General features: G+C 44.2%; 1 protein-coding gene across 1 annotated transcript; it reads right to left on the reverse strand.

Moving 5' to 3' along the window:
- Positions 1–21,863: 21,863 nt before the first annotated feature.
- On the reverse strand, positions 21,864–26,909 carry LOC109738617 (cytochrome P450 709B1). Its single transcript, XM_020297711.4, has 5 exons — positions 26,559–26,909; positions 24,551–24,774; positions 23,076–23,326; positions 22,555–22,927; positions 21,864–22,449 (listed from the first exon to the last, which is right to left on the reverse strand). The coding sequence occupies exons 1-5, from the start codon at positions 26,845–26,847 to the stop codon at positions 22,012–22,014; spliced, it is 1,575 nt and encodes a 524-aa protein (XP_020153300.1). The 5' UTR covers positions 26,848–26,909; the 3' UTR covers positions 21,864–22,011.
- Between the last annotated feature and the right edge of the window lie 539 nt (positions 26,910–27,448).

Here is a 27,448-nt window from a genome sequence, read left to right on the forward strand (position 1 = left end):
GTCCAACTATAGTCACGCAACTGCATGCCTCCCAACATAGTTACAACTAGGGTCTTTCTTTTTGTCAGAGGGGGCGGCGGGAAGAGAAAGGGGGCCAGTTGCATGTCAATCATCATCCAAATCATCATCAAAACTCATGCCCTCTGCGAAACTAGGTCCATGGGTAGAACCATCAACGGCTTCATCATACTCCAAGTCATCCTCACCTTCATCAAACTCTAAATCATCGTCATTCATGTTTTGTTCTGTGTATCTAGGTTGGTAGCTACAACCTGCATGTTCTTCAGTTGTGTTGCCATCCTAGCTCCAACTAGGGAAACCTTCTGCCCACCACATTTTCTGCATGTTGTTGGTTGCCCCCTGTCGTTTTGTCCTTGCAAACGCCCATACTGTTCGGTTAACATGTACATGTCATTCTGCATAGTAATAAGAAGAATAAGAAATGAGGACATTTTTATTGTCACACGTAGGGCAAAGGACTGGGGGGAATATGTATACATATGTAAATGAGTCAATTTTATTTGTACGAAAACCCCCTGCCACGAAACTTGTTCCTGACCAAAATGTTGGAATCCACCAATTCTAGTCTGTCACCACAAAACATGTAATGTAATTTCCATTTTCCTTTTTGTCATTTTCCCCATTTTTCCCCTTATACATCTCAACATCATAAAAAAAAGGCACTTTAAGTACCTCTTGACTATCAGCCATCAACAACTGTGTGTAACTCATGTTGCTACCTCCAAGTAAATTCATTTCCTGCATTTTTACTTTTTGTATGTTAGAATTTGATAATAATTTAAGTTTTCTCTCTCTTTTTTTCATAGTTACAAGGTGTGCAACGGAGTTCCACATTATTCATCAAAGCAGAGAACTTATAGAGGGGACAAGCTTTCCTTTTTTTGCCATAAAGCTAGTACATGTGGTGCTAATGTAATTGAAGATGGTTGGAATGCTAGATGCATCCCAGCTTGCTGCAGTTGCACATGTGGGATACCAAGGTATGGCTGCTGCAAACACAAAGTTGTGTTTTCGTCAGTTTACTGTTATTTAACTTTTGTTCCCTTTTCATTTTTGTTGTCACCCACAAGGATATGTAATTACAATCTAAGGAATTTTTTTTGCATTTTTTTCCTTCTCACCTGAATTGGGGTCTGCAAACTATGCGGAGTTGGAGCCCAACTGTTCGGAATTTTTTGTGCCAAAGTATTCTTCGGATGCTACACAAAATGCAGGAAACAGTATGTGTCAATCTGAATGCATGAGATATCTTTTTTATTTTTCTGCATTATACAAACAACCACATTCATCAGTTTTATTATGTGTCAAGGACAGAAAGATTCAACTTTTTTTTCTTCATTCTATAATTTTTGGCAAGCAAGGAATGAAAGATTCAAATTTTCTCTGTCCAGAACAAGTGTTTCACCATGCTAAGTATATTTTTTGGGTCAAAATAGTGCATTCAAGATAGACAGTCTCCACCCCAAAGTGTAAATCTGGGAATCCAAGGAATAGATCATAACTTTCAGCCATGTCTGTTTCTACTGTGTGCTTTTTTTCCTGGAGCTTTTGTAGTAGTTTGACTGAACATATGGAAAAAGCACCATCATGGAATTTACCATCTGTTAATCAACTACTACATGTGCAGCATGCTGAGACAGAATGAACAACATGCAGGTATATCTATAAAAAAATTGAATTTTTTTCAGGCAGATTGAACAACATGCTGAGATAGACGAAGTTTTCCCATGAGTTTTTCTCAGAGACAAACATGTGTGCCCATCAGGAAAGTGCCATACTGCTCCAAGATTGCTGGGAAAAAAAAAAGAGAAGTAAGAAGGAAATCACAAATTTTTCAGATCCAAAATTAACAGGGGAAGAAGAACATGAAAAGGGAGGAGCTGTAGATGGATCCATGGATGCAGCGGGGAGGGTTTTGCCTGGGTGGTGTTGTCACAAAGAAGGAACGAAGAACTGGCACAGGAACGAAAGTTTTTCCTGTCGTTTAGCTACAAAAATGGGCCTTACATTTTTTTTGTTGTCTTTTTGCTGCGCCCTGAACAAGGAGGGAGGTAAAACGGGCCAAACAAACAGACAACACAAAAAGGACAAACAAACAAACCCACACCCCAAGCCCACCACGGGGAAATTAAAACCCAACAGGGAGGGAGGTAAGACGGGCCTAATCTGCATAGGATGATGTCATTCGACTAAGACTTCGCGAAGTCTCAGTCAACCGAGACCTAGACAGACCCTTTCTATAATAACACATGGCATATATCTTTCCTTACCAAATTACAATTCAGAATAGACTTGCTGCCGCTGCCCCTTTCCTAACAAAAGTCCCTTGCCTCACTTCTTACCAAATCTACTATATCTAAATAGTTAGCTCCACTACTTGGAATTATCTTCCCTCTCCTTGAGGCACATCATCAAAATAAGTATAGCTGTTGGATATACTAGATCAATCTATAATAGCCAGCCGATGTAGACGGTAAAAATCCCTACACTAAGATCCATGCAAGCATGCAGAAACTAACGGCTGCATGCATGTACGTGTGTTCTAAATCCCATCAACATGTATGTGCAAGCATGCAGGAACTCACAGTTGCATCCCTGTAAGTGCGTTTTGAATCCCATCAACGTGTCAACTGTCAAGAAAAAAAACTACTAATCCCATCATGTGGTAGGAGTTCCTTGATCATCTTTCCTCATGTGCTCTGATCTATATTTTTTCCACTTGCTTGATGCAAGTTTGAGATGGAATTCTCATGTGGAAATGACTCATAGCCTGAAGCATTGTACTCCCGGTGCACACGTACTTCAAACTCTAAGGAACTCATTTAGCAAGATTGTTTTCTACACGTGGATACTGAGGACCAGCTTTTCTTGGTTGAAAAAAAAGCATCCTTTATGAATGAGTCACGTACAGGGAAAAAAAGGTAAATAGTTACTTATCGTGTTTTTATCTATGTAGAGGTGCGACCACAGGAGCATCTACCATCTAATTTGCTTCTTTTTCAAGGATTTCCTACTAATTCTCTATATAGCCAATATGAATGTAATTCTGTAAAATTGATGATTTTACGCATAGAGATATACGGCCGACTCATCTAGTTGATCTAATCTCGTTGGTAATTACTCATAGCTCCTCATAAAACTGTCGATCGTTTTTTTGGGGGGGGGGGGGGGGGGGGGGGCAGGCCCCTGCTCGTCCCCCTGGCTCCGCCACTGCAAACTAGTTGTAAGTATTGCGTGCTACCATCTTCCAATGGTTGCACCCAAATGCCATATGCTCCTTGCATTCCGCATGGTTGAGTGATGACCACGTACGGATCTAGCCAGTTGCTTTGTTAAACATACACTAGTAGAAAAATGGCCATTTGTCCCGGTTCATAAGGCCCATCTGTCCCGGTTGGGGAACCGGGACTAAAGTGTCGTTACTAATGCCCTAGGATTTTAGTCCCGGTTCTTATACGAACCGGGACAGATGGGCCTCAACGTGGCCGCTCCGGCGAGCCCAGGCAGGAGGGCCTTTGGTCCCGGTTGGTAGCATTAACCGGGACCAATAAACTTCCACGCGTCAGCATTTCAGGGGCTGGTTTCTTTTTGAAAGGAGGTGGTTTAGGGGTTTTGGGGGTTAATTTAGGTTGTTATAGGTAGCTAATAGAGATATGTGTCCTCTCTTATCTCCGTGCTACTGCTATACTGCTATTTCTAAACATGACTTAGATTGAAGTGAGGCAAGATGTGGTGCATGTCGAAAGTAATACTAATCCTAACTTGATCAAGTTTGGATTGTACTACTTTCGACATGCACCACATGCATGTTGGCTTCACTTCAATCAAATCCATGTTCATTTCACCCACAAATATATAATAACTCTTCATGCTCGCATCATGCATCATCATAATAACAAGTCCTACAAATCATCATCATACAACTTCTACTCGTTATTAATAACAAGTCATACGATCATCATCCTGATAGTCATCGAACCAACCCTACTTAATTGTTCTTAGCACATGATCATCAGTATTAGGCAGGACCTAAATACCCTATTTAAGGCAAAATAGCATAAAACAATATAGACCCCGACTCTCCATTATCGAGAACGGAGATCATCCTGTCTCCAATTCTTGCGCGGCGCTTCCTTTTGCTTCCAAGAACCTCCTTACGACTGTCCATACATTTTTTTCATTCTCTGATTAGCATGTCTCCACTTCTTTTAGAAATCCGGTATGGACAGTTGAGATTCGTAGAATGACCTGGATATATGTTCAAAACACGAAGGCTGCCATTCAGATACATCAAATGAGGCACACAATCCTCTGAGATTCTCTGTTGAAAAACATAGTAATAACTTCATAGTTAGCAATGATGTACTAGTTTTAGAAGTATGCAAAAGATGCACGGATGTCGTAATAGTAAAAAAATCTTACCAGGGTATCTCCATGGTAGTTACCGTAGTTCAACACGTGCACTAGTGGCACGTATTGACCATAATGTTGAGGAGTTTGATTGTAGATATTGTAATTCTCAAGATCAGTACGAAATCCGACCAGATGATTTTTCTCCTGATAAGTTAACTCGGAGCCATCGGTGTAGTAGGTTTTGTCTACCATGTTCCGCACATTGTTTGAACAATCAAAATAAGCTGTCAATGGAAATAAGCTGTCAACTATTTTGAAATAAACAATATAAATTAGTTAATAATTAACTATGCTTGAGAAACTCACATAGCGGTAGATCTGGAGGCGTATCAACAAGGACCCAAATGTCCATATTGTCTTGGTCGATGTCAGGATCACCAAGATCCATGGTGACAAGCATACCCTCATCAAAACCATACATCTTGCAAAATGCTTCCCAATTTTTGCAACAAAATGGGTTACGCTCTCAGCATTATACGGATTTACTTCAAAATCCACATCATGATGGGTCCTTAGGTGAATTTTCTTCATTTTAAAATTTTCATGGTCTTCAAAATCCATCCTCTCCAAGACATAGCGTCTTGCATGGCATGGGATAAGCTATACTCGAATTGTAAAAGATGAAAATTACACGTTGAAATAGTTGAAGTCATGCTTAATTATGAAAAAAACACTTGTCGTCGTTGCGTACCATTTGAACATCGAAGGTCTCCTCGAGCTTAATGCTGAAGCACCGATCATCGTCTAGGTGAGGCCTGTCGCACAGACCTCGATCGTCGTGGCACTAGCCGCACTCCCCCGGGAGACTTTCGTCGTCCGATGACGACATTTCCTACGTTCATAATTCAAAGATTAAACTTGTACAATTAAATATATGTACTACAAAAACTAAATTAGATCATTATTATTCATCACGTGTTGACTATCGATTTGTCGAGTCTTTTCTTGAAAACTCTCAGCTCACGTGGTGTATACATTCGATCGTTGGTGATGGTCGCTCCTCCATTCGTCCCCGAGTGCATTACACCAAAATGTCTAGCACACGGGAACGAAGGAGAAGCGACCCCCACGACAACAGTCGGGATTCTTCGTCCTCTCACATATATATATATGATGGAACTCTCCCTCACTGATTCCTCTCTGACATTTGTGACCGTCGGTGATGGTAGCTCCTCCTTTCGTTCCCGAGTGCATTACACCAAATTGTCTAGCACACGGGAACGGAGGAGAAGCTACCCCACGACAACAGTCGGGATTCTTCGTCCTCTCATATATGGTGGAGACTCGACAGACTTAAAGTCAACCCGAAATATTGTTTATTATCTTTCTAAAAAAGGATTTGGCTGGTCTCACCTCGAGGTCAGAGGGGGTCGGTGACGGGGACGACAGCGGGGATGATGGAGGGGGGCTCCTAGATTTCTGCGAGAACAAAAACCCTATAAGCTATCAACTAATCATATGCATACGCCTTGCATAGTGCTCTGCAATTTTAGCATTCAAAGTAGGAGTAGTTTTCCAATTTGAGCATTCCATAAGCAAAACCAAATCGTAAAATAAAGTAGTATTCAAATTAGCATGCATTCAATTATAAGAAAAACTACATCAGCTCTTGAGTCCGTACATCGTCGAATATTATCACTAATACACCTCGAATACTATCATACATATAGCATCGCTAGTACAGCTAGAACCGTAGCGCCCGACTGGTATCGGCGCGGGCGGTGGACATCCAAAGGGAAGAAACCATCACAGGATCATAGCTCCAGTGAGATCCCTGAAGAACCTGCCTGGTATTGTCGAACTTGCCCTCCAACACAACCATGTAGCGACGGACGTGCTCGTCCTCCTCGCTGACACGGTGACGTACCACCTCCGCGGTGTCCGGAAGCCTAGGCACCGTCACTGGCCCACGCGACCGCCACCAAACAAGGATCGGGTCAACGACGGGCTGACTCCTCACCAACCTACGCCCCCCGGAAGGTAGCACCTCCCAATACCAGCCCGGCGGAGCCCAGTCCCGGACATGGCCCCTGTGATCAAGCCGGCCTCCTCCGCCAAGTCGACGACAAGGATGTGGGATAGGCATCGTCGACGTCGATGCGGGAATAATTGCTTGAACTAAAAAAATAAACTAGTACTATTAATTTTCTTGCTAAAAATAAACCACTTCTATATATAGTAAAATAAAGTAGTTTTATTAAATCAACTAGTTCAACTACTAAGCACTTACTATAAATAAAATAAAATAGTACTTACTAAAAATAAACTACTTCTATATATAGTAAAATAAAGTAGTTTTATTAAATCAACTAGTTCAACTACTAAGCACTTAATTTTACTTTTTCCTCTACACTAACCTAATATGCACTAACCCTAAAATCGATATCTACTAACAATAACCTAAATAAAAAATTAATACATATATGAAAAAACATATATAAACAAAAAAATGCTATGGACATTATATTCATACATACATAGCCACGTCCATTCATCATATAGCTACCACATACATATATACATTATATATATGAAAAAAATGCAATGAACAAAAAAATAATACACATTATATGAAAAAAAAGCACTGAAAAACAAAGCCATGGCGGCGGCGGCTCACATCGGGGGCGGCCGGCGAGGGCGTCGGCGACGGCGGGGGCAGCGAGGGCGTCGGCGCCGGCCACGGTGGGTGGCGCGGGCCGGGGCAGGGGCGTGGCCGGCGACGACGGCGACGGTGGGGCCGGGTCGTGGCGCAGGGTCGCGGCCGGGCGCGCTCGGGGGCGACGGAGGACGACGGCGTGGGCTCGGGGGCGGCGGACGGCGTCGGCGTGGGCTCGAGGGCACGGGCGACGGCGACGGCGGCGGGGCAGCCTGGCGGCGTCGAGGAGGTCGGCGTCGTCGGGCGGCAACTGGCGATGAAATCTGAAAAAATGCTAAGTGCTGGCTTATATAGGAAAGGCTTTAGTCCCGATTCGTGGCAACAACCGGGACCAAAGCCCCCCTTTAGTCCCGGTTGGTGCCACCAACCGGGACCAAAGGCCTCTTTTCAGCAGCCCAAAGGGCGGGAAGCAGAGGCCTTTGGTCCCGGTTTGTGGCACCAACCGGGACTGAAGGGGGGCTTTGGTACCGGTTCGTGGCGCCAACCGGGACCAATGCCCCCCTTGAGTCGCGGTTGGTGCTACCAACCGGGACCAAAGGCGTGCGCCTGCCAAAGCCGCAGTGGGGTGGGACGTTTAGTCCCACCTCGCCAGCCGAGGAGCGGCAGGACCTGTTTATAAGCCCTGCCCCGCCATCTCCATTGAACTCCTCTGAATTGCAGGCGTCTGGGCCTAATCTCGCACTGCTATGCCTGTGGGCTTGCTGGGCCTTGGTGGCCCAGTAGGTGGCATTTTTTCCCCAGTTTATTTCTTTTCTTTTTTGCTTTATTTATTTTATTTTGTTTCTACTTACAACAAAATACTTATTTATTTTATTTTATTTTATTTTCTAATTACTTATTTATTTTATTTTATGATAATTCTTTTTGCTATTAAAGTTTCTAACAAAAAAAAGTTCTTTATGAAAATTCTTTTTGCTTTTAATGATTTTGAACAGAAAATACATTGATAATTTTAGTTGCATCAATTTTATATAATTTTAGTTTCAACAATACTAGAGGTTGCTTATAACGTTTTGAACAGAAAATACATTGATAATTTTAGTTTCATAAATTTTATTTATGTTATTAAAGTTTATTTTATTTTGTTTCTATTTATATATTTTATTAAAGTTTATTTTATTCTGTTTCTAATTACTTATTTATTTTATTTTATTTTATGATAAGTGTTATTTTCCATGCATTTACTGATTATTTTGAGCTATAAGACCCTGAAATTGAAAAGCACTACAAAAGAAATCTGAAAAGGTTGAAAGTTGGCATGGTATCATCATTTCACCCACATAGCATGTGCAAGAAAGTAGAGAGGGTTACGGCAAAAACTGGATGCACTTTGTGTACAAAACGGACAATCTCTTTCGAAGTATCAGGGTTTCATACGGAAACTCGTCTGTTACAAAGGGATTTCATTTTTTAGAGCTTATTTGAACTCCATAGTTTTTCTCTGTTCAAAATGCACCATTCAAAGCCACATCATCAATTTTCAACCCTTTCTGACTTCATTTGTTATTTTCCATGTATTTACTGATTATTTTGAGCTATAAGACCCTGAAATTGAAAAGCACTACAAATGAACTCTGAAAAGGTTGAAAGTTGGCATGGTATCATCATTTCAAGCATGTGCAAGAAAGTTGAGAGGGTTACGAAAAAAACTGGATGCACTTCGTGTACAAAACGGACAATCTGTTTCGAAGTATCACGATTTGATATGGAAACTCGTCTGTTACAACAGGAATTTCAAATGAACTACGAAAAGGTTGAAAGTGCATGGTATCATCATAATAGTTGTGGAGAGAAAGTCTTCACTTTTTTTTCCGCTTGTGTGCTTTGCTTATTGCGCCGTAACCATGGATAATATTCATCATTTATCAGGATGCTTGGGTCAGCCTTGACTTTGAAGGGAGGAATTTCATGAAACTTTTCATAATCTTCAGACATGTCTGTCTTGCCCTCCACTCCCACGATGTCCCTTTTTCCTGAACGAACTATGTGACGCTTTGGCTCATCGTATGATGTATTCGCTTCCTTATCTTTTCTTTTTCTCGGTTTGGTAGACATGTCCTTCACATAGATAACCTGTGCCACATCATTGGCTAGGACGAACGGTTCGTCAGTGTACCCAAGATTGTTCAGATCCACTGTTGTCATTCCGTACTGTGGGTCTACCTGTACCCTGCCTCCTGATAGATTGACCCATTTGCACTTAAACAAAGGGACCTTAAAATCATGTCCGTAGTCAAGTTCCCATATGTCCACTATGTAACCATAATATGTGTCCTTTCCCCTCTCGGTTGCTGCATCAAAGCGGACACCGCTGTTTTGGTTGATGCTCTTTTGATCTTGGGCGATCGTGTAAAATGTATTCCCATTTATCTCGTATCCTTTGTAAGTCAATACAGTCGAAGATGGTCCCCTGGACAACGAGTACAACTCATCACAAACAGTGTTGTCACCTCTGAGACGTGTTTCCAACCAACTGCTGAAAGTCCTGATGTGTTCACATGTAATCCAGTCGTCACACTGCTCTGGGTGTTTGGAGCGCAGACTGTTCTTGTGTTCATCGACATACGGGGTCAGCAAGGTAGAGTTCTGTAGAGCTGTGTAGTGTGCTTGAGACCAAGAATGCCCGTCCATGCATATTATTGAGTCCGCTCCTAGCGTGCCTTTTCCAGTCAGTCTCCCGTCATACCGCGAATTAGGGAGACCTATCTTCTTAAGGCCAGGAATGAAGTCAACACAAAACCCAATGACATCCTCTGTTTGATGGCCCATGGAGATGCTTCCTTCTGGCCTAGCACGGTTACGGACATATTTCTTTAGGACTCCGATGAACCTCTCAAAGGGGAACATATTGTGTAGAAATACGGGGCCCAGAATGACAATCTCGTCGACTAGATGAACTAGGACGTGCGTCATGATATTGAAGAAGGATGGTGGGAACACCAGCTCGAAACTGACAAGACATTGCACCACATCACTCCTTAGCCTTGGTATGATTTCTGGATCGATCACCTTCTGAGAGATTGCATTGAGGAATATACATAGCTTCACAATGGCTAATCGGACGTTTTCCGGTAGAAGCCCCCTCAATGCAACCGGAAGCAGTTGCGTCATAATCACGTGGCAGTCATGAGACTTTAGGTTCTTTTACTCTGGAATATTTATTATTCCCTTTATATTCGACGAGAAGCCAGTCGGGACCTTCATACTGATCAGGCATTCAAAAAAGATTTCCTTCTCTTCTTTGGTAAGAGCGTAGCTGGCAGGACCTTCATACTGCTTTGGAGGCATGCCGTCTTTTTCGTGCAAACGTTGCAGGTCCTCCCGTGCCTCAGGTGTATCTTTTGTCTTCCCATACACGCCCAAGAAGCCTAACAAGTTCACGCAAAGGTTCTTCGTCACGTGCATCACGTCGATTGAAGAGCATACCTCTAGGTCTTTCCAGTACGGTAGGTCCCAAAATATAGATTTCTTCTTCCACATGGGTGCGTGTCCCTCAGCGTCATTCGTAATAGCTAGTCCGCCGGGACCCTTTCCAAAGATTACGTGTAAATCAGAGACCATAGCAAGTACGTGATCACCGGTACGCATGGCGGGCTTCTTCCGGTGATCTGCCTCGCCTTTGAAATGCTTGCCTTTCTTTCGACATTGATGGTTGGTCGGGAGAAATCGACGATGGCCCAGGTACACATTCTTCCTGCATCTGTCCAGGTATATACTTTCGGTGTCAGCTAAATAGTGTGTGCATGCGTGGTATCCCTTGTTTGTCTGTCCTGAAAGATTACTGAGAGCGGGCCAATCGTTGATGGTTACAAACAGCAACACATGCAGGTTAAATTCCTCCTGTTTGTGCTCATCCCACGCACGTACACCGTTTTCATTCCACAGCTGTAAAAGTTCTTCAACTAATGGCCTTAGGTACACATCAATGTCGTTGCCGGGTTGCTGAGGGCCTTGGATGAGAATTGGCATCATAATGAACTTCCGCTTCATGCACATCCAAGGAGGAAGGTTATACATACATAGAGTCACGGGCCAGGTGTTGTGATTGCTGCTCTGCTCCCCGAAAGGATTAATATCATCCGCGCTTAAAGCAAACCATACGTTCCTTGGGTCACTTGCAAACTCAGCCCAGTACTTTCTCTCGATTCTTCTCCACTGCGACCCGTCAACGGGTGCTCTTAACTTCCCGTCTTTCTTACGGTCCTCACTGTGCCATCGCATCAACTTGGCATGCTCTTTGTTTCTGAACAGTCGTTTCAACCATGGTATTATAGGAGCATACCACATCACCTACGCAGGAACCCTCTTCCTGTGGGGCTCGCCGTCAACATCACCAGGGTCATCTCGTCTGATCTTATACCGCAATGCACCGCATACCGAGCATGCGTTCAAATCCTTGTATGCACCACGGTAGAGGATGCAGTCATTAGGGCATGCATGTATCTTCTCCACCTCCAATCCTAGAGGGCATACGACCTTCTTTGCTGCGTACGTACTGTCGGGCAATTCGTTATCCTTTAGAAGCTTCTTCTTCAATATTTTCAGTAGCTTCTCAAATCCTTTGTCAGGCACAGCATTCTCTGCCTTCCACTGCAGCAATTCGAGTACGGTACCGAGCTTTGTGTTGCCATCTTCGCAATTTGGGTACAACCCTTTTTTGTGATCCTCTAACATGCGATCGAACTTCCGCTTCTCCTTTTCACTTTCGCATTGCGTCCTTGCATCGACAATGACACGGCGGAGATCATCATCATCGGGCACATCGTCTGGTTCCTCTTGATCTTCCGCAGCTTCCCCCGTTGCAGCATCACCGTATTCAGGGGGCACATAGTTGTCATCGTCCTCTTCTTCTTCGTTGTCTTCCATCATAACCCCTATTTCTCCGTGCTTGGTCCAAACATTATAGTGTGGCATGAAACCCTTATAAAGCAGGTGGGTGTGAAGGGTTTTTGAGTCAGAGTAAGACCTCGTATTCCCACAGCTAGGGCATGGACAACACATAAAACCATTCTGCTTGTTTGCCTCAGCCACTTCGAGAAAATTATGCGCGCCCTTAATGTACTCGGAGGTGTGTCTGTCACCGTACATCCATTGCCGATTCATCTGCGTGCATTATATATAATTATGTGTGTCAAAAGTAAGAAAATTAGACAAGTATCTATGTAAAGTAAGAATTCTTTTTCAGAATGAAGATAAGAACAAGAGGCTCACCATGGTGGTCCCGGCGACGAGATCGGCGCGGGCGATCGACGGCGGTGAAGACGGGGACGGGGCGTGACGGACCGCTAATATAAATGTAGACAAATCTCGGGAAAAATGGAGCTCGGAGGTCGAGCTTCGAGAGGAGAAAGCCTAACTAGTGTGGCTCGGGCATTTCATCGAACACCTCATGTACATAGGAGGTGAGCTAGAGCACCCAATGCCCTTTCCCTCGCCGGCCAGCAAAAAACAGAGCACTGTGGAGTGCTCTGCTCGCCGGCGATGGGGTATATAAATAGGCAACTCATTTGTCCCAGTTCGTGGATGGAACCGGGACTAAAGGCCTTCCTTCTGTCCCAGTTCCTGCCACGAACCGGGACCAATGGTTGTGGGCCGGGAGCGAGGCCCATTGGTCCCGGTTCGTGCCAAGAACCGGGACAAATGGGCCCAGACGAACCGGGACCAATGCCCACGAGGCCCCGGCCGGCCCCCGGGCTCTCGAACCGGGACAAATGCCTCCATTGGTCCCGGTTCGTGGCAGAACCGGGACTAATGGGCTGGCCAGGCCCGAACGAAAGCCCCTTCTTCTTCTAGTGATAGTTCCGACTGTTCCATATATCCCAAATTAATGCGCACACTTATGTGGATATGCTGCTTGTTCTATGTCCACCTATGCTATGTTCCGAAATGTCTTTGATCATCTACGTAGTTTTTTTCACGTTTTATGCATAGTATGAATTTAGGATACCGGATATGAGGTACACATAAAAATTTGAGAATTGATCGATCACTGTCTGCGGACATGTCTGTGAAGATATAGGGTGCCGGATTTGATATATCCGGCCGTAGATGCTCTAAACTAACAAAGGTCACTGAAGAAACACGAGGTAAACTGGAAGCAACGTCACTTCAACTATGTAAGAGCAGCCACAACGTATGTCAAATTGTTGTTCCAAATGCAGTTTCTGTCTTGGGAGTTGACGCGCACCAAGTAGTGCCGAATAAAATAAAAAACCTGGGAACGGACCAAGTAGTTGCTCCCATGTCAAATGTTGACAACAAATAAAATATTCATTGGAAATGTCGAGAATGATGAAGAAACGGTGTATCAAAATCAAAATGTTTGTTGGCAAGTTGTATAGCATAGAAAATGCCAACTCGTACTCAACTTGCCACTGTTGCAAATAAAATATCCAAATGGAAAAAAGACCAAGCACATATCCGATAAGGGTAGAGAAAGCTTGTGGAGCTGTGAAGCATATACGGGACCCTTCCAAAATCAACAAGGTTATAGCTACAGATGATTCTTACGAAATTAACTTGCAGGATGACACGCCCTTTTGTGATTGGAAATGATAGTGAAATTCAGAGCAAGAGATTAGTGCGGTCTGCGGTGGAGAGTGATCCGTAGGTTTCATCCGTAAGTTTAGCATTTTTGCTTCCGAACCGATCAACACGCAGGCTATATCCGGAAAATGCAAGCAGAAAAGTCTCAAGACAGCCAGGGCTTCTCGTAGCGGAATCGTCCAAGTTTTTTCTATTGTTGTCGAGGACATGTCAACTTGTAGCGAACCTGTCACTCGTTTAAAAAATTGCGTGTGAAGGTATTTTATTTTTGAGGAACCGGCGGAAGCGCTGGCCTTTCATGGGTGAAGCAAAAGACATTTGACAGGGTCATGCCAACTCGTACTCGACCTGTTACTCTTGCAAAATATTTCATCTACAAATACATGTTGGTCTCTTGTTAGCTTTGCAAGGCAAAGCGCCTTGCCAGTTTCTTTGGGAGAGAGAGAGGGAGAGAGCTCCAAAGACAAGCATGGTGACGCCTCCTACGGGTCCTCCGCTACGGATAACCCACCCCTCCCACCCAGGGCACGTGCTCACGCTGTACGCGACCGGCGGCGCCCTGTTCCAGTGCGACGGCTGCCGGCACTACGGCGAGGACGACCGCAGGTACCGGTGCGACCCGTGCGACTTCGACCTTCACGTCTGCTGCGTCCCCTTCAAGGTGGAGGACCTGACGCTCACGCATCCTTTCTTCAAGGGCTGCACCTTCGACTTCCGCTACAGCCCTCCCGGCGGCGCCCTGGCCGGCCGCGGCAGCTTCTGCGGCGCTTGTGGAGACCAGGTGCTCGGCTTCATGTTCCACGACGGCCACCGCCAGATCGGCCTCCACCCGCAGTGCGCCAACCTGGCAGAGCGCGTGGTCCAGCACGACGGTGCGTTCGACCTCCTCAAGGAGTCGCCCGCCCATGGTAGCTGCGGGTTGTGCCGGCAAGGGCAAGGCGGCCGCCGCGACAGCTTCTGGTGCTACAGCTACCTCGATGGTCACCGACAGCCCGCGTACACGCACGTGGCGTGCATGATGGAAGCTTGCTACAAACGCTCTCAGGTCGCGCAGGTGAGCGCGCCCACGACATGGGCGGTGGGAATGCCGACGACATGGGAGGTGGGCATGCCGCAGAGCGCGCCGACGACATGGGAGGCGGGCACGCCACAGGGCGCGCCAACGGCATGGGACACTGGGTTGTCGTCCAGCATCAGCAAGGTCTCGCTTTTCTGCAAGGTTGCGGTGGCCGTCGCCAGGGTCGCCTCCGCCGTCTCCACTGGCACGGGGGGTGACCCGTTGTGGATTGACACGACGGCTGCGGAACCCACCGAATAAGCATCTCGATCGGCTACAAAATCAATCAATTATTACTACAAGCGGACGTGTGTTAATTTTATTTTACCGCAGTTGTCTGGTTTGTATCTATTTTCTAGTGGTCGTCTATTTTCTGTGACTTTTTTGCTCTGTCGTGAATTATTATTTTATCTAGTTGTGTGATATATAGAAGGGTGTACATCAACACATCAATGTATATGTATTTTTCCCCGCAAAAAAAAATGTATATGTATTTTCTTATGAATGAAGACCCACAATTCATTTTCATTCAGGGTGTGTCTAGAACTTAGTCGGCTGAGACTTAACAAAGTCTCAGTGGAGGGACGTCAGTGTAATTGTGGTGTTACGATCGGCATGCCTGGATGCTGTAAACGGCGACGAAAAATATAATGGCACTATTGCGAGCAACGACAACATATGCAACAACCGTTCTAACTAAAATGCTACAACCGCCAATGGAGAATGTTACGAACAATGAGATGACGTGCTACAATCGACAATTGGATGACATGCTACGACTAGTAAGATTGATGCTGCAACTGATAGGAAGAAATGTTGCAAACGATGGGACAAAATGTTGCAGGGTCGACTGAGACTTCGTTAAATCTCAGTTGACTAAGTTTTAGCAAGCCCGTTTCATTAACTTAGAGGACAGCTGCATCTGAATAGAGAATTGGTCATATTTTGGGCTCTAATCGATGGGTTAGGTTTCGAATTTGGACCTTGCAACACCGATTTGTTAAACATAGGCCTAAAAGTTTGGGATTATTTTAAGTTTATCATTCGTATAGAAGGTAGAATTAACCTAAAGAGGACATCCTTCCATCCGTGGACAGGGCTGCAAGAAAAGCTCGAGGCTCATGAGTCCCTCAAGATCGACTCGTCTTTTAGCTCGAGTCGAGATCGACTCAAAACGAAATGAGCTGAGTACGAGCTTATATATGCAGCTCAATCGTGAAATGAGTTAATCTTGAGCCAACATTGGCTAGCTCGATGTTAGCTTGCTATAATATTGTTATATTATATGATTATGATATATAAAAAATGGAAATAGGATAACTTATTATTGTATATGTTGTGTACGATTTTTCTCCATTTTATCTACTAGCAAACATGTAAGCTTAATTGAACGCGGAGAAAATTTAGACATTAATTTTGACCATATATGGTACTTTGTCAGCCTTGTGTTGATCATGATATAATTTCTGGTCAAAGTTTGAGAGCAGACCCGACTTCAATTATTTATTTGCTAGTAGCTCATCCGCGATATCTTGCTATTAAATACTCCCTCCGTCCCAAAATAAGTGTCTATAAAAATTTACTAAGCTTGAGACACTTATTTTAGGATGTATGGAGTATGTATTAGTCTTTTGTTGAGAGAGAATAAGAACAACTCCAACAACCCCTTAAAAAACCAGTTTTACAGAATGACTATAAAATTCAGGGGAAGTTGTCCGAGAGCAACTTTGGTAAGCTAAAATTCTTACCTTAATCCATTTTTATTTTATTTTTAATTAAACAAAAAGTAGATAATTGTATAGGACCCGCCAGTCGGTGACTCACGTAACGGCGGGCGGTGCCGTGGCCGCCAGCGCGAGACGGCGTGGCAGCGGGGCAGCCGCGGCCGCTGGACGGCGTGGCAGCAGGTGGCGCAGTTGGTGGCGGGTTTACTGAAAGTTGGAGCAAAAAATTCTCTCCAACAGTTCCTGTAGAGTGGCCATAATTTTAAAGGGAGATGATCTTCACGTAAACCAGCGGAAAAAGGGCCAATTTTATGGGATCCTGTAAAATTATGGCCACTTTACGGGAACTGTTGTAGAGGTTTTCCCCCAACTTTCCATAAATAGTGGTTACTTTTTAGACATCAAAGTCTGCTGATTGCGCGCCCGCATTCAAACTCTGCTGCATCCACGGATCGCACGTATGGAGTGCTGTAATTCCTAGCGCATTCAAACGCTGCTGCATCCACGGATCGCACGTATGGACTGCTGCAACTCCGCGACCCCCGAATCAATTGCTCTGCATATATGCACGCTCGATGGTCCCTATAAATCAAGACCTGCTGCACAGCAGCTGAGTCAATCCGGCAGAGAGGTGAACAACCTTCCAAGATGAAGACGCCGGCGCAGCACACGATGATGGCCGTCATGTTCGTCGGATGCCTGGTGGCGACCGCTCAATGTAAGTGTGCATGCATCGTCTCTTTTATCATCGTCGTCGTCATGAAATGTATATCTCCGTCCCGTGTGATAGGTTGTCTGGAGGCCGGGAGGAGGAGGAGCTACTCGGAAGGTGCCGACGCCAACACAGAGACCAGCGCCGGTGGTGTCCGGGAACAAGACGGCGGCGATGGAGGAGGGGAAGCTGTACATAAAGTTCTGCATACACCGCGAGTGCAAGCTGGACGACAAGCTTTACGAGGAGTGCGGCTGCTGCGCGTTCCTGTTCCCCTACCCCAAGTGCTTCAAGACGCAGCAGGAGTGCCAGGCCAATTGCCCCGCCTGCCACCCCCACTGCCCCCCCGAGAGCCCAGCCCCATCCCCACCGCCACCGCCATCGCCATCCCTACCGCCGCCACTCCCACCCCTCCCGCCACTCCCATCCCTCCCGCCACCACCACCGACCATGGCATGAACACATATAGCTTTTGCAATTTGCAAATACTACATTACATAAGAGGTCGACATAAGAGAGATGAATAGATCAGTGCTGCATCTGAGAGTTGAGGGCCATCATGTAGTACTGATGATGATCTCACGAGATATGTTTGGGAACTAGAGTAATAAAATTCTCCGGCTTTCTAGTGATTCGTTGGAGGAATTGAGACAGATGGGCATGCAGTGAGAGAATCATTACTGCATGATGGCCTAACAAAGGTTTATTCGATTCCATTTCGTGTAACATTTCCATTACTATGAACGCAGTAATCCAGTCTATACAAAACTGTCCAATACATGCATGCATGCGCTCTATTTACCTCAGAAGAAAAAGAATCAAGAAGGATACATGAACTTAATCTTGAAGAAGGTCCAGGGCACGTAGGAGTGTAGGCCTGAACCTGTCAAGATCGAGGCTCACGTCTTGCGTCATCACCACCTCCGCCAGCGCCTTCCACCCCTGTGCATGGATGGCCATGGGGTCCCTGAACACGGCATGGTCCCTCGGGTATCGCCCGGCTAGGCTGCTCTCCTCTCCGGCGATGCGGTACTCGAGGTACCGCAGGCCCATGCCTCACGCCGGCTCACCGTAGAAGTTGGTGGCCATCCACTCCATTCCGCCTCACGGCACGATCTGAACCACCACCGCCCGCGCCGGGAGGAACACCTGGTTGGTCAGGCCAGCACCGTGCACCGCCACCAGCACGTCGCAAGAGTTCACCGTCTCTGCGAACCTCTTGATGTCGTTGTCCCTGGCCTCGGAGACCGTCACGTCGAATCCTACCAATGTTGCCATAGTCTCCACCTGGTGCAGGTTCAGGAGCCTCCGTGTCCCTCGGCGAGATATGATCAGCATCCTCGGCTTCTTGCCGGAGTTTTCGCCTAGGGCCAGAGGCCTGTCTCTTCGGAGACCGTAGGCGCGGCGCAGGAATCTTGTGAATCCCACCATGGAGTGTCCCTTGGGGTTTCTTGTAGGATGCCGGCGTATGATCAGGTTCCTGTCCCTCAACAGTCCAAGGATCACATGGTGGAAGCAGTGCACATCATTGTTCGAGTCGAAATCGACAATGTCGTAGCATGACAGCCTCCGTAGAATCGGTTTATACTTCTTGGGCCACAACTGCTTGTAGTCGGTGACCAAGAACCGCACCCTCCTTAAAGGGCACCGGCGTTCGAATAGAGAAATGCTCGGATTTCGGGCTCCAAAACTATTCATGAATTCAAAAAACCTCCATCAATTTGGGAAAATGTTCATCAATTTAAAATTTTAGTCAGAAATTTTAAAGTGTTCATGCAATCAAAAAATGTTTGTGAGTTCAAAATATTCATATTCACAAATTTTAAAAATTACAAATTTTAGAAAAATGTTCATGAATTTTAGAAAAGAAAATGAAGTAAGAGAACGGGAAGAATAAAACAGAAAAGACCAATCGCAAACGAAGTGAAAAATAAAGCAGAAACAAGTTGGAAAAAACTCCAAGAAAAACCAATCCAGAAACTTTCTAAAACTTGGAGCACCTGGAAGTTTCCTATAACCGCTATGCTCTAATGGGCCGAGACACATCGGGTTTTGTGGGCATCAATGGGTTGTATTAATTCTTTGGGATTGTTTAAAAAAAATTAATTTTTTGGGAAATACAACAATGGATCATGGGCCTTTTCCAAGTTGGGGCTTGCTGCGCGTCGTGCTCAATTCTTAGGGCCAACACACAAGTGCTGCCTTCTTGCGTGCCAGCCCGGCACCCTAGCTATATGCTGAGTTGTTCCTAGGCCGCATGCTGTTATGCCTTGTGCCCATAAAAAAAAGCATGACCCGTAACGATGTGGGCAGTCTGGTGGGCTAGGCGTCGAGCTATCCATGACAACCAGTTTCAAAGCCCCCTCAGTACCCATGTTTTTGTTCAAAAGTTCATGGCGGAGCTCGACCAAATTCCAGAGAAGGGGGCACGTACCAAAGAACTACATGGGTTGTCCAAGGACCTGCATGTCACATCCAGGGGCATGCATGCAACTCCAGGGACCTGCATGTAAGGTCCCGAGTACCTGTACGACAACCAACACAACCGGCATGGCTGCCACCGGCAGTCCATGACGTCAAGATAAACGCGGACGGCGGCTTCTCCAAGATCGGGGATAAGGGCGCATCAGCTGTGGTGTGCCGAGACAAGCATGGTAAATATCTTGGCGCTTCTGCCGTTATTTTTTAGGGTCTTTCGGATCCGGCAATTCTTGAGGCACAGGCATGCAGCGAGGCGCTAGCACTCGCTTTGGATTTACACGTTCGATCCGTATGTGTGGCGTCAGACTGTCAAGAAGTTGTGACTAGGATTGCAGATGACTCCCCGTGCAAGTTCTTTCCAATTCTACAAGATATCAACCATCAAAGGAGGTCTTTTAGTGATGTTCAATTTATTCACGAGAATAGGAGACATAATGGGGAGGCCCATGCCTTAGCTAAGGCTGCTGCAACTCTCCCTCCCGGGCGCCATGTGTGGCTTGCTATTTTGCCCGATATTATCTGTATTCCGTCCATTTTGAACGTTTAATAAAGAATACAGATCAGCTCAAAAAAAAGTATATTTGGGTTTGATGAGGGGACCAACTAGTTACAGGGTCCTCCACCAATGGGGGCACTCTTCTTACTGTGGGGGGGTGTCTTAGAGCGCCATGTGCCCCGCGCTTGGCGCTTCCCCATTGGGACGGGGGGGGGGGGGGGGGGGGTCGATTTCCAATTTTTTTTTGCTTTATTATGTTTCTTAGTTTTTTCCACTATTTTATCTGCCAGGAGTGTGGAAGACAGTTGTGCTAAATGTGTGAAACAATAGTTGTGCTTCCGTACGCTTTTGGTTCTCCAAAAGTGAAGCACAAGTGCGCTTTCTCGTGACGTTTGAAAAGCACAACGGGGCTTCACAGTGAAGTGCAGTTAGTACAATTTAAAGCAAGGGTCAGTAAACTTTTGGATCATAGATTTTGCTCGAAAATAGTTTGTCAAAATCTATTAACACGAGATTTAGTTTTGAAGATATTCACGTGACAGTGAAAACAGTTCGTGATTTGGATGCATAGTTTGAGAAATAAAACATTTTGTAATAGTCGAGTCTACTGAAAAAATTACAAAAAACTCTCATCTCTTCTTGTATGGGAAAATATCCCATCAAAACTCTCTAACAACGACAACTGGTGCACATGAGATATGCCACTTGTCATCACGAGAGGTGAGAGTGACCTTTACAAACTCTCTAACTGCAAAAAGTGATGCCCACCACCAAAGATGAAAATAATCTTTACAAATGGCACCCTTTAATCATTTATTTCACTGAATGAGTTTGCGTACATGTAACCCAAGTGAGGAGGGCTGGACGAGGGGGAAAATATCTGGTGCCCCGGAGCTTGTGATGCTACCGGTACACCGAACTCACATTGTGCTTTTAAAATATTCAAAAAATTCTGAATTTTTTTTAGCACACTCACACAACATCAATGTACGTTGCCACAAAATTTCAAGTCAAAATTCGAAATATAACTTAAAAAACAAATATGACAAATTCAACACTGGATAGTATATAACACAACTTGGGCTTTACATTTGGCCCATTATCACACTGGTGTCAAATTTGTCATTTTTTTATCTCAAAAAATATTTCAAATTTTTATCGAAATTTTGTAACATCATACATTAAGGCCCTGTTTGGATTGAAGGAGAGAAAAACATAGGATTGTGGGAAAACTTTACAGAGGAAGGGAATTGATGAATCCTTTGTTCCGAACGCTGTGAAGGAAATAATTCATGTAGGACCGGAGTTCCTCCAAAATTCCTGCACAATTCCTACGTACCGAACAGAGTTCCTCCAAAATTCCTGCACAATTCCTACGTACCGAACGGAGCCTAATGTTGTGTTAACATGCTAGAATTTTTTTAGATTTTTTAAAATATGCTATGACATCCCGTGCATCGGTAGCACCACAAGTGCGGATGCACCGGATATATTCCCCCAGGGGGACGAGACGGCCAAGCGCGAATATCAGCGCTGTACCTTTTCCCCTTGTTCGCTCAACAGTTAACACCCAATGTGGGTGGAGACATCACTAATGTAGAGTACGGACCGTACATGCACCAGTTTGCTAGAATATTGCACCAAATTAAAGCATGTTACAAGTGTTTAGCACAATCTGAACCCACCTGCATAGTTGTTATATGGTCGATCCAATTTATACTCTTTAAATAAATAAATAGACGACTCTGGAACAAGGGTAAGAGTGGTAATATCAGTGTTCTTCCTTGTTTTCTTTATTTTTTTAGTCATACATTGACTACATACATACACTGTGTATCATCGAGTACATCCCAGGTTCATCAGTTCTTGGAGGTATGGCAATATTACAAATCAAATACTACTAGTCTAGTTACACTTATCCAGCGGCCTCAGAAATACCGGAAGACCAAACTTAGGTTTCAGGGTAAACAGATCCACGGGCGCATGCACATAGTCAGGGGAAAGAGTGAACGAGAACTTCTGGAGCATCAGGGCCAGCGTCGACTTCGCTTCCAACATAGAGAAGTTCTGACCGATGCAAGACCTTGGTCCCATTGAAAACGCTAGCAGGCCATGTGGAACCTTTGCTGCTCCTGTGATCCCATTCTTAAATCTCAGTGGATTGAATTCATCTGCGTCGTCACCCCAAACCTCCTTGTCTCGATGCATAATTGGAATAGGTATGACAATTGCCATGCCTTTGGGCAGTTTTATTGATCCCACTGTCATATCGGCCACGGTTTTCCTTTGCATAAAAAGAGCAGGCGAGTAGAGCCTCAGGGTCTCGAAGAGCACCATTGTCATCTGCAATATATAGCTTGTTGTCATTAGCTACGGGTTCTAAGATACTACTGTATAAGAGAAGCACAAACATTAGAGTAAAAGAATCTGTTGGTATCTGTTTCTTGCCTCTTTCAGTTTGTTGAGCGCATTGGGGTTAGGAGATTCCCTCCCAAATTCCTTCAAGACTTCATTTCGGAGCTTTTCCTGCCATTCTGGGTATATGCTGAGCAAATACACTGACCATGTGAGTAGAAGAGATGTGTTTTCATGACCAGCAAAGAAGAAAAGCTTGCACTCATGTATGATCTCCTCCATGCTCAAGCTGAGATCCACTTGCTTCCCTCCTTGCTTGGTTTCAATGCAAGAGTCAAGCATCACACCGAGCAGGTCATTCCCGTATTCACTAGTTGCTAATCGTGGTTGTATGATTTCTGTGAGTAGGCTCTTAAGCTTCCTTTCAAGCATCCATTTGCGTCGATTCTTTTCAGTAGGAAGATATCTGAATCGAAAAACAAAACATTGACCATGCATAAGGACCACTGCGGTGTATGAAAAATCATTCAAGAAATGAACTGGGAGTATGGAAATTTTGTGGTGCACTTTCTTTATCTACAAGGCATATAAATTCAAGGATGTGAGAATTTTACTTGAATCCTGGTATCGGCACGTCAAGGAAAGTTTCCATAGTGATCCCTAGCAGGTCGGTTTGAGCTCGGAAGACTTCATTTCCTAATTTATAACTGCTTCCAAAGATGGCATAGGATATATTATCAACTGTTAGCTCACTGAAAAATTTATTGATATCTACTTTTGTTTCTCCATTCTTGTTTTGAGACGCTTTATCTTCTAACTCCTTAGCCAAGCTTTCGGCAAAACCCAACATTGTTTTTGTCATCATCTGTAATGAATACAAACTGGTGTTTAGTTTCCTTAAAAATAGACTAGCATGCTTCCTATTTCTATGGTCCTAACATCTTACTCCGTCGGGTCCTTTTTACTCTGTGTATTAGATTTTTGTCAAGTCAAACTTTGCAAAGTTTGACCAAATTCATATTAAAAAAACATCAGCTTCAACAATATCAAATATGTATACTATGAAACTACATTTCATAATGAACCAACAATATTGTTTTGGCATTGTGAATGTTGATGTTTTTTTCTATAAATTTGGTCAAAGTAGATATATTTTGACTTCGGACAAAAATTATATGCAGACTAAAAAGGACCGGAAGGAGTACTACGAACTGGAGGGCCCAACGAAGTCTCCACATAAAACCCCTGAGATGAATTAAAAAAAAAATAGACCCTAGAAACTCTCCGACAAATCAGAAAAATCAGCTAGTCTCTAGTAATAATAACAATAATTTACTAATTGACTAATACTAATTGGAGACCCGAAACAGAGCCTCGACATTAATCCTCACAGGATGTGCTAGAAAAAGGAGATAAATCCTAGAAAGTCTCACAAAAAAAAACATCCGGCCATGTAACCCTGTTTGCAAAAGGTTACCACCTTTACAATTAAAAATATATATGAAACATCCCCCTAAATGTACATCTAAATTACCCACCTCTGCCATTATAAAAGATAATATAAAGTAACCCCTTAAGTTTGCATGTAAAGCGCACTACCTTTCTCATTATTAAAAACATTTTACGTAAAAATATCCCCTATTTAAATTACCGACATATGCTATTATAGAAAAGTGAATAACCACAAAATACGCCCATATATGTTCCTAAAGTACAAACTTCAACCACGATTAATATATAAATATTAACTCCAAACAAACATACATATATTGTCTGTCATCATATGAGGAAGTAAACATGCATGCATGCACAATAGTACATACTTGTATAGTTTGGCATTCATATAGAGTAATTCATAAATTTATCACAACCGGATAGAGATTATGAAATAGCGAAGGGAATTGTGTTAATAAATGAAGAGACAGACAGAGTGAAAGAGCATGTCGGATGCTTCTATGAACTTCCGGTACTTATGTCTCCTAAAGATTGTAATCCTTGCAGGAGCAAGGGTTAATGTACTAGTGAACTTCAATTCGAGTTGTCCCTTTTATGCCTTGCTGCTAAGCCAACTGCAGGAGCTAGGCATTACCTTTAGCTTATCAATGGTGAAAACAGGGTTGATTATCCTACGATGGCGCACCCAATCTGCTCCTTCCATAAACCCGAGTCCCTTACCAACCAAAGCCAAGAGCGTAGGGTGTGCATCGTTCTTTACGAAATGTCCGGACTTGCTTGAAAGGATTTGCCTTGCCAATTCATAGTCAAATATGCAGATTCGGGCCTGTGGCCCATGCCAGTATAGAAATGGTTCTCCTGCGAAGCATTGGAACAATATAATTAGTGTCACATATAGCTTTGGTATATAACTAACAAAACTGCCTAAAAAGTTACATTGTGGCAAACCTCTGGCTTTATGTCCCAAAAACTATCATCAATAAGTCTTTATATTTCTCCAAAAAAGATTTATGACTTCCCTGCTTGCTGTTGCCTTTTGTTTTACCGTGTTGCTGTTTAATTGGGGTTAAGTTTTGGTGTTGAACTCTTCATAGGAAATATATGTGCTAGTTACGGCAAAGGGTGCCTCTGATGTGCAAACGGCCTAAATGTTGAAGCTTATGCAAGTTCATTAGACACCCTATTTTAGGTTCCTCAGAAACTCACAAGTTGTAGGTGATTCTACTTTTCACATTCCTGCAATATTTGAAGTCCAAATTAGAGCACGTTTGTGAGATTACGAAATGATACAACTACACCTTTATCTGTTCTGTGGTGCTATGACACCTGAATTTTTAAATTCGATGTTCTGTATGGTACAACATGACCTTACTACTAGTTATGACTTCTTGAGAATTTTATTTAAGGGGGTGTTTGGTTCAGAAGTCCTAGGACTTTTTCTAGTCCTAGGGACTAATCAAAAAAGACTCTCTAGTCCCTATAGAAAAAGTCCCTCCCGTTTGGTTTCTAGAGACTTTTTCTAGTCTCTGGGACTAAAAAGTCCCTGAACCAAACACCCCTTAAAACTTCTTCCGAGATGGAAAGAAATTAAAATATTTCCAAAAAATAGGCCCCTTTCCTGAAGGTGTGTATTGGGTGTATGTTTCCCTGCGTGGCCCATGACCCATGACTCTCCTGATTTGTGGCAACAAGCAGTCATGTCCTCTCACGTTCTGTGATCTGATCAATCGAAATCACTAGTTAAGACTATCCTTTGTAAATGCTACTCTCACCTTCTCCGGCGCTGAGAACTGCATATGCGTCACTTGTCGACCTGTGAGTTTTCGTACATTCATTTATTCAGAACATCTTTCTTTTGAACCGTGAGTCCAAATCCGGAACCATTTTTAGCGTTGGATTTCTCGCGTCGAGACCTTTAAAACTAGATCTCATTTTAATACGTCTCGGCGAACTTTTTTATGATAAAATAATGAAAACCAGAAAAACAAATGACAAAAAAACGGAAGAAAAAAACCAGAGCTGGCAACACGGTTGCGGTTTCTCACATTCTTTTCGAGAAGCACATCTATGCTTCTCGTGAAAGCAAATCCGTGCTTCCAACAGAACAAAATATATGCTTGTTCTGAAGGCACATTTTTTTTGCCGCACGGACGCAAATCTATGCTTCTCGTGAAAGCATAATTTCTTTTTCCTTTTCATCAAGCACGGCCGTGCCTCTCATGGAAGCAAAATCTTGCCTCCGCAAGAAGCAAATTTATGAAAAAAAATCGCATAATTTTTTTCTCTAAAACCTAGGAAAAAACAGACGAAAACCCAAAGAAAAAATCATCTAATACCCGAAAACGCGTACAAAAATTTATACAGAGATAGCACCACTTAGCATACTCTCATAACACCAAAAATAATACTCCCTCGGTTCTAAATTAGTTGTCTAGATACCATCCGTCACTAAACACATCTGAGTCAGTTATTTTGGGACGGAAGTTGTAATAAAAAAATACAGAGCACTCTGTCTTAGTAGACCGTAGCTTGCTTACTATACAGACACTCCAAAGGATAAACAAAGAAACATACGCTAGAATGAATCTTCAGCAAGTTATAGAACGAAGAAAGAGAAGCTAGAATGAATCTTGAAGGCATACCGTAGAGAGTCCTCCATTTGAGGTAGTGTGGGGCGATCCGCGGGAGGTACTTGTGGTCGCCAACCTCCAGCACCAGACGGTCAGTCTCCTCCTTCATGCTCCTGACGTCCTCGTTGCAGCCTTTCAAGAAGCTGTAGGAGGGTCCATGGATCCCTTGCTCTCTGAACCACTTGCTCATGGCGTACGGCCTCCATACGAGGCGCACGACGGCATAGTTCCACAGCTGCGTGGCGGCAACCGCAAACAGAGCAAGCAGAACGAGGAGGAGGAGCACAGCAAAGAAGGCCATGGGCGGAGAGCTTCTCTTGCTGAGCTGATCCGCTCGCTCTGTGGTGTGGGTGTGGCTGCAGCAACAGAAACAATTACCAACAGTTTAACACCACTGATCGAAAGCGACGGCAGTACTATTTGTGTCCGCGTGGGATCATCCTATCCACACGTGTCACAAGGAGTAGGCCGGCTACACGCGTCAGTGAAAAACGACACAGGAAATCCCCACATCAATAATTGGAGGAAGACTTGTTTGGCTTGTTGGATCTTGTTCGCGGAGGATCGAGAAGCACCGAGGTCAGGTCATTTTCTCCGGAGATTAGAGAACGATGTAAGGGTGACCCCCGGCCCCATGGCCCCCATCACTCTGCTCTGCATTTGCAGAAAACGTCCTTTCTTTTCTCAGACCAGCCCGTCCCTCCTCCACTCATCCAAGTAGAAATAAGAAATAAAAGCATTTACAGCTGGATTTGGCAAATCCGGCCCTTCAAACACTCACGGACGTGCCCGATCAATTTTTGGCGTGTCTGTTTTAACTTCCTATTTGTCCGTCCATGTAGCCATGTTCCTCACTTTTTTCTCACCAGAAAAAGAGCCTCTAAGTTGCAACGGAAGAAAAA

The sequence above is a fragment of the Aegilops tauschii genome, chromosome 3, assembly GCF_002575655.3.
Source record: "Aegilops tauschii subsp. strangulata cultivar AL8/78 chromosome 3, Aet v6.0, whole genome shotgun sequence".
NCBI lineage: Eukaryota > Viridiplantae > Streptophyta > Magnoliopsida > Poales > Poaceae > Aegilops > Aegilops tauschii.

Bases quoted from the DNA above. Each gene is read 5' to 3' on its own strand.
- LOC109738617 (XM_020297711.4), bottom strand. From the start codon at position 26,847: ATGGCCTTCTTTGCTGTGCTCCTCCTCCTCGTTCTGCTTGCTCTGTTT. The intron at 24,775-26,558 runs GTATGCCTTCAA...AATGCTTCGCAG, and splicing joins CAAATGGAGGACTCTCTACG to GAGAACCATTTCTATACTGG. The intron at 23,327-24,550 runs GTAATGCCTAGC...TATTCATTACAG, and splicing joins TCACCATTGATAAGCTAAAG to ATGATGACAAAAACAATGTT.